The sequence below is a fragment of the Megachile rotundata genome, chromosome 13 (genome assembly GCF_050947335.1).
Source record: "Megachile rotundata isolate GNS110a chromosome 13, iyMegRotu1, whole genome shotgun sequence".
Classification (NCBI taxonomy): domain Eukaryota; kingdom Metazoa; phylum Arthropoda; class Insecta; order Hymenoptera; family Megachilidae; genus Megachile; species Megachile rotundata.
Genome location: NC_134995.1, coordinates 15239377 through 15254094, shown reverse-complemented (window position 1 = coordinate 15254094; position 14718 = coordinate 15239377). Strand labels below are relative to the sequence as shown.

The 14718-nt window shown below is 43.5% G+C and overlaps 1 protein-coding gene across 3 annotated transcripts in view; it reads left to right on the top strand.

Annotated features, from left to right (window-relative positions):
* The window catches only part of LOC100874761 (uncharacterized), a 95038-nt gene extending 81987 nt beyond the window's left edge, over positions 1-13051 (top strand). For all 3 annotated transcript variants that reach the window (XM_012298099.2, XM_012298100.2, XM_012298098.2), the window contains one exon: positions 12244-13051. In XM_012298099.2, coding sequence (XP_012153489.1) covers positions 12244-12380 — 137 coding nt within the window. In that variant the 3' untranslated portion in view covers positions 12381-13051. The remainder of the gene's footprint in view (positions 1-12243) is intronic.
* Positions 13052-14718: the final 1667 nt, after the last annotated feature.

Here is a 14718-nt window from a genome sequence, read left to right as displayed (position 1 = left end):
ATAATTGCGAACTGACTGAGGTGGTTGTGGATTGAGTCCGTTCTACTTTGCTGTATCGTCATTTATTACGTTTACACTTAAAGCACCAACCTCTCAAGTTTCTAAACTCCTTCAAAAAATTTTTAAACTCCTACATTGGCAATTTTCTACGACTCCAGATTTCTAAATGAGAGGCAGAGAATGTAATTATAGAGAGCTCCACTTGATGACCGATTGTACCAGATAAGACACGCGGGGAATTTTCCAGCGAGCAGTTAACGAGGACAATTTTACGGTGGTTCGCCGTGCAGGATCGCGGGATCACGTCAGAGGAATGGTTCGTTCGTTCTTTTTTCGAATCCGATATCGGCGGGAGGATTAAAATTGAAAAAAGGAATCTGCGGTCCAGCGGCTGGCCAGGCGACCACGCTGATCGAGGTCGAACCGTGGAAAAAAGTGGAGAAAAAGCGTGAAAATGCAAGGCTTCATCGAGCTACACCGGCCAGCGGCGACTCGATAAAATTTCGTCTATAAAATGAGCGCGACCGTGTGAGCTGTCTCGTCGTATCGACTGCATAATTGCACTCGCGATCGAGTGCCTCTTTGCTCCCGTACACGCGCGTTTTTCTCGCGCGTACAGCGTCAAATTTTTAACTTCGAATCAAAAATAAATCAAAACGTCGTTATGCACAACTTCCATAATTAATCCTTTTATATGTACTTCATATAAAATTAATGATGTACAATTATCGATTTTCAACTTTCATTCAGGGTAACATTGTTCGCTTTAACGTTAACATCATTACGAACTTGTAAAATTATTCTTAATTAATCTGTAATCGTACGAACGTTTTACACCATACAAAAGTTGTCGAAAGAAATACGAGACACCCGATATAAGGCCGTTCGATGTTGGCTCGATAACCGAGACGAGGTTTAGAGTGGCACGTTAATAAAACCAGAGCGTTAATTGCTGAATTCCCCATTGATTAATGGCGCTTAAGGGTTCGCTGAAGGAAGCAGGCAAGTGAACCGACAATTTCATAAACGAAGGAAATAGCTTTCGCTTCTACGTTACATGCAATCAAATTGCGGAGGTATTCCCAGAGCGTACATCGCCGATGAGCTTTTCAATAATATTATCCCTCGGTTTTATTCGCAAAATAAACTTACCATCCGCTTTAATCTCTTTAACATTCTGTCACTCTTTCCGTCGAATCGCTGTCCAATATTTCTCCGTAAAGAAACATTACGAAAGTCTTCAAATTTAAACGCGGAAGAGTAAAAGGAAATCGATCGAAGGATTAAATGTCCCGGAAACTCGGGGGCTCGATATGCAGCCGAAGGCTTTGAACGTTTTAAAATACAAACAGGGGACGAAGTTAAGAGAAATGTATGTGCATGCAGAAACGGTAAGGATCGTATTCCAGGACCTACTCGGAGTGCTCGAGGGTGCTCGCACCCCTAATCGGAAATGGATTCCGCGCGTGTACATATTCCCTGGCTTGACATTCCTCGCGAAATAGAATTCTCACAAAAGGGACACGTTTTTCAAGCACCTTGGTCCATAGGTTCCATTGCTTTAATCCTTCGTCTACCTATAGTCACACATACCTCTGCATCTGTGTGTTACTGATAATTATTTTCAAAGGCCATTAACTATTAAAACCCATCGGACGTTTACATACATATTCATAAAACATTATAAATATTAAACACTGTAAACATTATAAAATATTCGTTCATTGTCATATCACCTATATTTCAATGCCACATAAAGAGTTTATAATCACGCGTATCGTTTCTATTTATCCAATGATAATTGACTAACAACGACGCGCTTAAATCACCAGTATCTAGTACCCAGGTACTCTAACACAGTGTAAATTAGCTACTAACAGACGCGTTCATCCCCAATCAGCCCCTGCCCCGTCTCGAAGACACATCGATCACCAAAATCCTAGCTACAAGACCCAGCTGCGGCAATCAACCTGATTCTTGGTCCGTTCTCGATGAAGCAATTCGATAGTTCGGTTCATGGGATGCTCGAAAGCAGGCTGGTCCTCGACGAGGGTCGAACGATGCAACGAGGGTGGTTCGTTTACGAGCTCGCTGACTCATCCCCCAGAAGGTCGAGGGTTCATCGCGATCATGGCTGATTTACGCGCTGCTCCTCGCGATTGCAAGCAAGATTTGATGACCGACGTCGATCCTTAAAGCGACAGAGAACGGTGGTCAGCCGATATCTTTATTCGCCGATAAAAGAAACGTAAAGGAGCACTCGAAGAACTCGAGTTTGCGTGTTCGAGTTATCGCTTCGAAATTGAAGATCCTTTTTATGGTTGCTAGAGAAATTGGGAGGTCACGATAACAGCGTGATTTACTAGGGTCGAAAAGGTACTTGGGAGAATTAATTAAAGTTGCACTGAGCGCTTTACAAATTTTTTGCTGAATCACTGGCAACTTGATGTGTGGACGAAACAGAGCTATGGGATCGAGGGTCGTTTCGAGGGAGCAAAAGAATACAGGGCGCAGAACCATTAGTAAATTACTTTCTCCACTGAGAGACTGATCCTTTTGCGGCACGAATCTCTTTACCCTTAAGCTCAACATTCTGTGACTACTTAAAACGATACAGCACTGCTTTTGGTACCATCAGTGTCAGTGATTCGAGCACAAAAACGGTGATCCGGGTGCATGTCTTCGTCCAACTGGTATATCGCCACGGGTCAGATGTGCTGCCACACTTTCAATATTAACGCTGTATCGAGTATCTACGCGTTATTTTGTAAGGAGTGAAATTTCTACGCATCGGACGTTCACGCGTTGCTGTACCTCGCGCTGAATTCCTACGTCCAGATACCTCCACGTTTGATTTCTACGCGCTGTATATTTACCTATCGAATATCTACGCGTTAGGAGTGAAATCGTCATGAGTGAAATTTCTACGCGTCAGACGTTCACACGTTGCAGTACCCCAACTGTTTACATGTTAGATATCTCCACGTTTCATAACTCCAGCTATCAAATAGATATATATAATGATAAAACAGAGTATGGTAAGGAGAGCTTCGGCGTGAATCGAGCAAGCTGACAGAAATCGACAAATCAGAGAGGTCTGGAATGTTCAGTAAGTCAAAAGCAGAGGATGTTGGTGGCGGAGGTCGGTTAATATTCATCTCCGTTGTGCTCGTTTCTTCTGTTACGAAGCAGATGTAAGTCTCTCTCTTTCTTCTTGAGAGAGGATCCTCGGCTTCTTTTCCCCGGGTCTCGTCCTCTATCCGGTAAAATTCTCCCTGGAGCATCTCTCGCCTGCAGCTCGCCCATCGGCGGAATATAGCCGGAGCATTATCAATGCGAGGCGAGTTCTCGGCTGCACTTTCGAGGGTATCCCGGAATAGTAAGGAGCAGCGAGAGTGCTGGCTGTGCTCTTGGAAGTCGAGCAGGAGGGAGAGACACGACGAGAGGGTATGAAACTCGTTGAAGAAGGGATGGAGAGCGCGAACAGTTGGAGCGCGATAGAGCGATGGAAATAAAAGCGAACGGTGCGCCATGGCGGGAAGAGTGCGGGGAAAAATGGAGGAGAGATATAAAAAGGGAAGAGGAAGAAGAGGAACTATCTACTTCGATTAGTAACTCGGTAACGTAAGCCCCGTCCGGTGAGACTGTTTTTCTTTCCAGCTGGAATTACGAGCAACCCCGTGGGAAGATGGTAAAGGATTTTAAGAACAAAAGAAAAGGGATACAGCGTTCGAGGAAATGCAAATATGGAAATTTATTCTCGTCACTGTATCCGACAGGAGCGTACGCTAATAAAGGATGCTCCGCCCGCGAGAATATCGCTTGTTCGGATCGAAACGCCTCCGGCGGAGTTTGATTCTTTAATCCGATCGCGGATTACGCTGCGATCGATGTCCTTCGGAATACTCGCGTCAAGTAAAAGGAAAGATTAGTCTCCTCTTCTGTTTGCTCCGTTCTCCTAATAGAATCGCGAATCGATCTACTCGCGGAATTTAATCGGTGTTCTAATTGCTAAGCAAACTTCGCTCCGATAAACCCTTTGATACACCTACAGACGCTCTCGTATGCTCTTTTCAGTTCAAACTCGATTTCATAATATCTATTACGAACACTTTAGACATCGACATCGAAAATACAGATTAATAGTTACCCTCAAGATAATATTTATTATGTAACACAAGTATAGAAGCATTCTATATGTCAATGTCCGTGATTTGACAAGTCTTGACCCATTAAATGGGCGGACGAGTGTTATGGTTAGGATAAACGAGGTAGAAGAATGAATGGAACAGTGTCGATATGGGGTACACGTTGATCTTCGACTTTATGGATTTCTCCATTAGCAGTCGACGTGACTGTTGCCTCTGTTATCTGGTAAGGCCGACGGGAGCTATCAAACTGTCGATCTGCGGCGAAATATATCAATCACGTACATCGGATGCGATTCTGACAGCGGGAACATGTGGGCGCCCGTCTTGATCGAACAGCACCTTTCACGATGAAAGATTGTTCCACGTTTTCGATCCGCAAACTTGCGATATAACACCTAGGAATGTTATACAAGATTCACAAATTCGTTTCGAGAGGTAAAAATTATAGGAAAATTGACTAACCACAGCACAGTCAACCTTGATCGCCTAAATCCAGGAGAATTTCTCTCAAGCGATTGTCCCCGTCGACGATATATCATTTACGCGCGCGTTTTCGCGTTCGCCTGTCAACGTGCTCGAAACGTTCGCTCACGAATTACGCGCGAGTAACAATAGGTCGCACCTAGCTGGTGGCTCAGCTCTGCACGTCAAATCAAAATAACGTGTAGTTTGGCGGTCAGCCAATTATTTGTTGGCCGGGAAACGCGGGCTTTCGCCGTTCGAAACTGTCCCGGCACGTTCTCTCTCGATAAAAACAGAGAGCACGGAGAGCCTCTCCAGCTTGTCAAAACGTATTCGTACGCGGATACAACGGATTATATAGGCTGTTTCATAACCGTGTGTAACCTGCTTGACGCATCGATTAATCTCTCCATTCCACTCTAAACAGTACGGTTTATTTCCGAATCCTTTGTTCCTCTCTTGACTTCAATAGAACCTTCACCTCTAACTCCACATTCTTTTCATTTATATTGACGCAACTTCTGTACAAACATAGGGCTACGCTGATCAGAAGTGTCTGCACAGGATTTTGTTAAAAGTAATTGATTATATATGATCTCTATGCTATTCGTCTGCCTAGGACCAGAGCACAGTTACAGAGAGTAACAAATAAAATGTACAATCATTTTTAAACTAATAGAGCGAAACAAAGCTCTCTATAACCAACATGATTAACTCTATAACCAGCTTCATTAGCTGTAATTGAATATACACGATCGATTTTAACTTTTTTAATAAAATTTGCGCCAACCTAGCCGGATAATGCTTGAAATGTTTTTCTTGCATCATAGGTTTCACGACACCTTGTATAACAGAGTGGTCGATAGATCGCGTTGTTCGAATCGCGCTACATACCGGCTTCCGGTGATTGCAGCCAGTGGCTCGAAAACCGGCTGAAACGAGGGAAAACGTGACAGGGATTCGGTGCACGGGGACAACCGGGTGACCGTTGTCCATCAACGAGCCTCGTTCCACCATAGCGCGCCTCTCTCTTCCCTGTTCATAACAATTTCGATAGCCATGGCCGGTTGTAATTGCTTTTTCCATGCGAAACAAGCTTTTCGAGAACGTCTGTATTACTCTGGGGTCGCGATTGCGTCGCGATGCTGCGAATCATCGTCATGAATCAGCGTCAGAGTGTATTTTTTACCTAACTGGCTCATACACGTGACGAGCATTGACTTTTCTATCGACGAGTAAGTAATTTCATGTTTACACGAAATTGTAACATTGTGCACTCCGATAAAGGTACAATTTTGAAACTCGGATAACTTTGTAATCGTTTTGTGACATGTACAGACGCTTTAATATTTTATAACCTTAAAAATCCTTGCGAAAGTGCACCGGTTTAAAAACTAAATGTTCACATGCTCTCTAAGAGATTAAATGTTTAAATATTTTCTGCGAAAAAGTAGAAGTAAGCTTTTCCCGTCAGGATAAAGGGTTAAATTTCCAGAATACTAAAATGCAACGTCTCCCACTTGGACAACCAGTTTCCGGTATCAAACAGTAGCGTCTGCAGACTCGATTCGCGCGCAATCAGCGGCAGACAATAGGCGTTTCGCGGCAGAGAAGGAAAGAGAAGATAGAGTCTAGACCGGCGATCGATCGAGTTCGATTTTGCGGTAACGCGCGAATCCCGCAATCACGGGACAGCCAGTCGGCCTGTCTTATTCTAATGTCGATTCAGGTGCAAATTCGCGACGACCCAATTCCAGTGGCGGGACAACAGGGTTGAACGCGTCGGAAAGCCTAAATAATTCGTGGATGCCGGGCGCGAAACGCTATCTCCTCGAACGTTTTTGATGAAGTTGAACGGTCGGACGGCTGGCACGCGGTCAGATCTGGTTCGCTTGTCAATCAAAACGAAACAATTTCGGGTACGTAGTAAATTGACCGAGCCCGTCGGTTTGATTGCGCGACGCCAGATGGGTTACCAGAGATGCAGAAATGAATTTTGAAAACGACGCCGCCACCTGAACTCGATGGACCTCGGCGAAATCCGATTGAATTTCAAATTCCTCGACCCCCGAATTCTCCGTCGGTTTTTCGAATACCGTTTCCGAATTTACAAACTTGCTAATCCGAAACCTCCACCGTATTTCCCATAAAAGTCTACCTCGTAGAAACGTCGTTTATAATAAAATTTCCGCGTTCTGAGAAATTGAAAAAGTATTTGTCTGGAAGGGTGTTTGTGCGAGCATCTAGAAATTGATTTCACGAGAAGAAAAAACAAAGTATTTCTGAATCCTCACAGTTGTTATCGCGTAGAAAGATCGAGGACGAAAGTCGTAAACCGCGAATCGCATGGAAAATCGCGTTTTTGAACGTCGAGTCAATTCGTTGAGCTTTCTTTTCCTCGACAGGGACTCGTTCGGTTGTAAAACGTGGTTAAATCGAATCCAGAGGACTTCCCGAACGAGTATCTGTCAAAGCACATCCTTGGAAATAACTCCGTCATCGTCGAAGAGATTTTTCTTCGGGATTGACTAACAATTTGTCTCTCTTCGCCCAGATTTCATGGGAGTTGAGCCGTTATTCGTGTGACCAAGTTTGCCTTTATAATTCAACGTCGAACAGCGAAACTTTTATATTCCGCGAGCGCGGTGCATCGTTAAGGGACCGCTTTTTTGTTCGATCGGCTGGAAAAATAAATTCCGAATATCTCGATTAAGCGAAATTCCCGCAAACGTATGAAAAACGAAACACGATATTAAGAAGCGTTCGGAAACGGGTTCGAACGTTAATCCCGAAAATTAGAATAATCCAATCTGGGTTATTACGAGAACGATCCGAGAAAATAGAAGGGTGGTCGTTAAGTTCCCGCCGCGCCTAGTGGACCTTAAAATTAACCGGCATTTTTAAATAGCTTTCCCCGTAAGGCAGATATTAAAACCGAAAGAGAGAAGAGCCAACGTCTTACGTCCGGCGATTTCCACCGAGTGTAACTTTCAACGTAAGCGCTTTTTTACTTTAATATCGGAATGAAAAAACCTATGAATTATGATAATAGAACAAAGCGAGAAGTTGTTAATATGCTTCGATCTTTCATTCTGACTTGCTAAATCGGTTCGGTTTTTCGTTTCTATATTTGCTTTGTGACATAATAGATCAAAAAGACTTTATCCGATAATCAGCTATTTCGCGTTACACAAACACGAAACGTTTACGCAGTAATTTTAATGAAACTTTGCCTTCAAATTAATTTATTACGAGCGTTATGTTGTCGTGGTTTTACGTCGTAAAATTCATTGTTAACGAGCAGCCAAGAACTTGACGTTTTTAATAATTCACGTCACAGCCATGACACGGAGATTGTCAAAATGAAACAAATTCCGCGCACGTTCGTGTTCCGTTGCATCAACGACGAGGCGAAATGAAATTCAGAAGCGGTACACTCTCCGGGGGTCCATTAACCGCGCTAAATTAATCTCCTGTCCATCCATGGCGAACGAAAACGGCTTAATTGAAGCTGGAGAACGCGATGCACGATAATACAGATTGCGACGTCGCTCGCAGAGAGCGGGCAACTCTGGAAAAAAGAGAAAAAACGAGTCTAACGAGATTTCGCGAAGGAGCTCGTTGTTCGACGTAATAACTCGCATCGTTCGACACGAAGCGAAGCAGGCGATCGTCCAAGTAGCTGCCAATACGGACCATCGGCTCGTTAAACGACTCTAAACGATTTCCTGCCCTTAAATAGAAAACCCTTGCTTCTTTTACTCGCGACTTATCGGTTTACTTCGATGACGGAATTTAGGGGAGAATTTTCTTTTAAAGCGTGAAGACAATAGCAGCAGTTAATAGTAGAAAAAGTTTGAAAGAATTCAGCAAACGTAAAACTGAAACGTTTTAAGCTTCAAGGTAATGAAAGGTTAATAATATATTCCAGTTTGTAAAAGGGTTAAAATTAAACGAAAATTATATATGCTAAAATGTTGAAATTTTAGTATGTAACGAAATGTGCTTGTTAAAATGCAGCAGCTCGTTCGCGTTGCAAATTCGCCGCACTCGATAATTTCCCATCGATTGGTTCACACCGTTTTTTAATCATACAGTTCATTGAATAGATGAAAGCGATTCCAAGGTAAAGGTACGACCACGTATTGGAAAAGACGAAGGATGCCTGGGTCAATATTTCGAGTGTAAAAAAGCTTGTTTTCCTACGTACCTTCATCAGAAAGAACGACGTCGTAAACGCATAGAACCCCTGCAATTCGCTGTACTATTCGATACTTCGTGTTAATAATTATTCCGCCGAGCGACTATCGTTTACATAGAAACGGGCATTACTATCAACGTTATTACCGGTAAAATTACGGCCCAACCATGGGGACATTACACGCGTCCGATCGAATCGATCGCGTAACGAGAATCGGCCTCTACGCGTTTCACGATTCGAATATTGTAGATTGAATTCGATACCGTTTGTCTTACCGTATCGATCGGAAAAAAATTCGTCGATGCCAGGCATAGAAACGGGGACGGAATTTTGATTAAAATTCAATGACAGCCTCGTGCGAGAGCTACCTTCAAACTACATTACCAAATCGAGGATGAAACGTTGAAGATGAAAGGGATTCACGGTGGAAGCGTGTCGACTAGAGCGAACGATGGACAAAAAGAAAATTGTCCAACCGGCTAACTAAATCCAATTAATCGAATATCGATCGCCGACAATCCCTGCGTCTCTACTCTGTTTCGTTTCTCCTCCGGCTCGTTCATTACGGAAACACTGACCCACCTTCCTCGACAAACCGTGGATATTTCGTTACGCTTCTCTGTTCTTTGTCCTGCTAATAAACCTCGCTCGACACGAACCACGTGTGGACTCAAAAGAGAAGGATTTCGTACGATCACGAATTCTCCGAGTCACAAAATTCTGAGATTCCAAAATTCTATACACAAATCCTCAAATTTTCATAATATTCTTATGATGGGGAATTTTTAAATCCCCAAATTTTCAAAGCTTTCAGTGATTTTCAGCGTATGAAAGAAACGCAATAAATAAAGACTCGTTCTGGTAATAACGAAATACGTTCGTCGGTATAGGAGCAAAAATTGGAACGAAACCAATGTTTTTAAAGCGCGTTTCGTCTCGCGAAGATCTTTCGACGGGACGAGCGTTGGTCGGAAGAAGGAAGACGGGCCAAGGAATCGCATTAGAGGCGACGGGATCGCGGTTCCGCGATTAAATTTTCAAGCAAGAAGAAAAGTAACGCAGGAGAACGAGCCAGCCGGTATAAAAAAGCAAATTACCGGGACGAGAACTGGCTGTTCCGCGTCGAATAATGTCTGCGGATGCGAGGAATCGTCTCTCGCCGAGAAAAGTGGCCGATCGTAACGTTTCTCGGTCGAGAACATTATTTGAACGGTCGGAACGTGAATACTGAAATTCTCTTCGATTTTCTTTACCATGGCAAAGCACATTTTTTTCCGAGATATTTTTTAGACTCGTCAGTTAGATCCTATATGATCGAAGTTTGCCCATGGAGGTAAAAATATAGGAGAAATTCGAATCCATCTTGAAGACTGTCATTCTTACGGGACTTGAAATATCCCGACGAGTCGAAGAACACTTAAAAATCGCACTATATCATCCGCGCAGTAGATTAAAACAACTCCAGCGATCCGTGACCGAGCGAAAAATCAGCGAAGACTCTTGAGAACGGCGAAGCAGATATTGGCCAAGCACTTTAAGCGGAAAATTCGAACGTTTTAACAAGCTCGAGTGGCTAAGACACTTTATTTCGTCCCCAATTGACCTGCAGTCTCTAATTGGCTCTCTCGGGCCTCGCCAGCCAGCTATTTAACTAGAGCAACTGTTCAATTTATCGTGTTCCTGTCGCGGAAAGAAACGAAAGAAAGGAAAAAGAAAGGGGAACGCTCCTTCCCAGGAAACAGCGCACTCTTTTGCAAATAACTTAGGATTAAGGTTTGAGAATAGCTGTTGGACGCGACAAAGTTTGCAGAAATGGCTACGAGCCCCAGCACACTTGGCAACGAAGGCACGCCGGAAACGGCAACTCCCACATTTTCACCGGAACTAACGAGCCTAGTATACTACTTTGGGAGACCGCTTAATATTTTTTGCTGTAATTAACTCTTTAAGTGATAAGGGATTTATCCGTCGACGCGGCCTTATTAAATAAATACGGTGCAGTCTCGAAATTGGAATAATGGAGATGTGATTTATTGGAATCTAACGAGTGGAGATGGTAGACGTTCATTTCGTCAAAATTCGAAGCGTGCAAATTCGACGCCTCAAGGTTCAACGTGTCGATATTTAACGCGTCGGAATCCAACGCTATGTTAAGTTCAATGCATCACACTACTCATCGAAATCCAACGCATCAATATCTAACATGTGGAAATGTAACATGTAGAATTCAGTGCGTAAAAATCGAGCTACTGATAATTGAACGCGCGGAAATCCAATGCGTTAATATCTAACATGTGGAAATGTAACATGTAGAATTCAATGCGTAAAAATCGATATGCACGTGATAATTGAACGCGTGGAAATGCAATTCGTGAATATCGAACGCGTGGATATCGAACGCGCGAGTACCGAGCGTGTGAATATTGAATGCAATACGCGAAACGCGAGAAAGTTTACATACCTCGTAACTTTTTCCCAGAATGCATTAATAATTGATATTTTGCGAACGTGGAACACGTTCTGGCCATGTTCCACGAGGATTATTACCGAATAGTTTTCCCTTTTTCCTTTCTCTTTATTTTTTTTAAAGGATTTCATTTTCCTATGATATTTCCGTCGCAACGAAATTCGTGCCGTCGACGCAGCGATGTTTTCCGTAAAATTTGAACGATTTCCGGTGAAACGGCTCGAACGATACACGCGACTCGAATTTCTGATGTCTCTTTGTCGTACAGTAACCGAATATCGCGGATTCATATACCCGCGTTCGCGAAACGAAAATAAAAAAATAAAAATTCCAACGCTCGTGCTTCGTGATAGCAGAAATTATATTTACAATTGAAAGTCAACAGTTGCAAGTTTCTCTGCCGTGTTCGAACGAAACATTATTACGTTTTGATTCAACGTTTCGAAGATTAAACTTCCGGAAAGTTTCGACTCGCTTAATTTGCTCTCCGAACGTTTCGAGTAATTCTACGCGCGATTCGACTTGGCGAGATTTCCATTCCGGGGAAATCTTGAATTTGTTTTTGGCATAAACACAAGATCGAAGTTCCATGTGACTTATTCGATCTTGCGTTGAAAACTCGCGAAACGTACGGACACTAAATGCCGGGACGTTTCTGACGTGTTCGCCTCTGGGAAATCTAGCTCCGCGATTCTGTAATCCACCCACTATCCAGAATATCGGGAATCTAGCGTGGATTTACGACGCAGGAAAATTTCGGTGTTTCCAAGTCATCGTCAAAGTTTCCTACACGTCATCGTGTCTCAAACTTTGCCGCGTTCGCTGTCGACTTGCTGCTGCGGTCTAACCTTGGGGAATACTCGCGTGATCGAATATGCTAAAATACAAATATTGATTCGTTAGATTAGATTTAGGGTTGTTAAAGATCGCGTGTAGTAACGCAGTGCTCTATTTGTTCGTAGGCAGCAACAGCTCATCGGGCCTACACAGCACCTGGACTACACAGACGATGATGTTCGTAACGACGATCTTACTGGTGGTTTTCTCGTCGATGACGAGCACGGCGACGATCATCGAACCGACCTCTGCCAGCAGGTAGCTCGCACGCGTCCACGAGGACATCACTGCCACCGACTAACCCGATTACATCGTCCATGTAAAACCTAGTAGTCTAGGGCTTCCAGTTATGTATGTTACTATGTATGGAGTAGATAGTCGAATAACAATGATTTTTATTCGAGTGGGCCTGTGCGAGAGACGGGAGGGTCGGCGAGTGCGATGCGAGAACGTGCTGTTCCCCGGTTCACTTTCCAACTACGTTCCCATTTTGTCCACGTCGATCGAGCCGGCATTCGATTATCTAACGGATCGATCGATTTTTTTTACCGGTACGCTAAGTGAACGGGAGATACGTGTCGAGGGTTGAAACGGTTAGTCGAAGATTTCAATTGTAACCCGCTGAGCGCAATACACAACCCCTGCCTACGAACGATCGCGTTATGGTTGGTTTTTATGATTCTTACTCTTTGTTGATTTTGGGTTCGTTTAGCAACCCCAGGTGTTCAACGGAACGTCGACGTTTAGACACATACGATATACAGGGGTATTTAATATAACTACGATACGATAACGTTAGCGCAGCGACGAGCGGCGTTCTGCTCAAATATCCGCTCCTTTTACGATGTCTAACGAGGAACGCGACACACCATAGGTACCGATTTGTAATCTGTACAAATTGTAATAAATTACCAATACGAAGTACGATTCGAACCACGATCTTCATTCTTCTCACTCTTTTCCTCTCTTTTGATTACCACGGTGAACACGTGTGACCTGCACTTAAATCAATTACCTACGGCAAAAGCAAACTTAACGTTGAAACATATGTTTCTAATAATCTGTTTTATATGTCTGACTGCAAAGTTCAGTGTTCACTGTGGCAGTCAACTCGTTAAAATTAAACCAGGTAAAGGTAAGTCGACAATTGTGTATCTTTCACTACCAGATTGCTTTGTTTCGATATAACATCGCTTTCACATGCAACAACTATTCCCTTGTAAGGACACACATGAGTGTACAAACCGCTTAAAATCACATATCGCTTGAGTAATCGTTTGAAAACACTCCCCTTTAAAAAACTGTTCAACGAAGCTGACCTATTTCGTTGATTTCTTTGCCGCAAATATAGGAAATTTTGCATGCTCGAGAACAAAAGGTAGTGGAGTATTAGCAGAGCCGACAATTGACAATTCGGAAGAAAGTCCAATTCGTCCCGAAAGAAGGAAGAACAAGCGTGCATAATGGAAAGTTTGATCTTCCAAAGGAACAAAGGACACCATCTAAATGCAGAAACGAAAAACGAAATTGTTCCTCGTAAAGGGTGCAGAAAATCGTGACACAATCGAGAGATAACACGCGATTGTTCCGTTTCGAATTTTAAAGCGGCACATCCTCGTCCCTCTCTCGACGGATTAATCTCGTTCAAGAGATTCTTCGCTTCGCTCGTCGAGAAACGGTCGGGTTATGCTGTTTGACCGGCTCGAGGGTGAAAAGCTCTCCCTGAAAATTGTCGTTCTACGACGGTGGTCCGCGAAATTCACTCGCGGCGTGATTTACAACGGAATCGCTACGTGACTACGTTCCTGCGCAATTTCGTTGAAAGAGTTTTTAGCAACGTTGAAAGGTTTATCGGCTCGTTAAATCGAATTTACGATATTTATTGCTCGACTTCGAGGCACGTGCTACCCATCTACATAAACCGATAATCGTTAATCAGGGAATTCGATAACACCGATCGTGTTACTTCACGATTTTCTTCCTTATTCTTTGTGGCGATCTCGTTGGTATATCTACGTGATTAATTTTTGACTGTATTCTAAATATTTAATAAAGTATAAACGCAATTGATGGATCATTTGTCTTTCGGTTTGCTTAAAAAAGAGAAGTATGACTGCAGCTCAAAAATTATTTGTGGAATGAAATTGCTTCGTGCACTTTCGTGGAGCAAGTTCGCAACACGTTTTATGGTCCGAATCGACAGATTGTCGGGAAGGAAAATGAAAAGGTAAAGGCGACCATCGCGGAATCGACGTTAATCAAGAGCGCAGAGAAGCCGTAAAGGTCCCAGCAGCCAGCCATTCGGTCCATCTGGCTTGTCGGCGAAATTAAAAGGCCAGCTCTCGGTGTTCGCACGTGTTCCTCGCGGCCAGCACGTGGTTGCTTCTACTTCCAGAGGAGCAATGTGACGTGCATGGACGCCTAAAGCTTGATTTACACGGAGGCTTCGCCTCGAGAACTGCTCGAACCTTCTCGGGTCACGTTGCCTTCGTCCCCGTTATACGTGTACAATGCTAATTCGAGCTACCTCTTTCGGTACCGTACTCCTACTCTCCGATAACCTCCACTGAATTTTAATGCGAATATTTACCGACCAACAC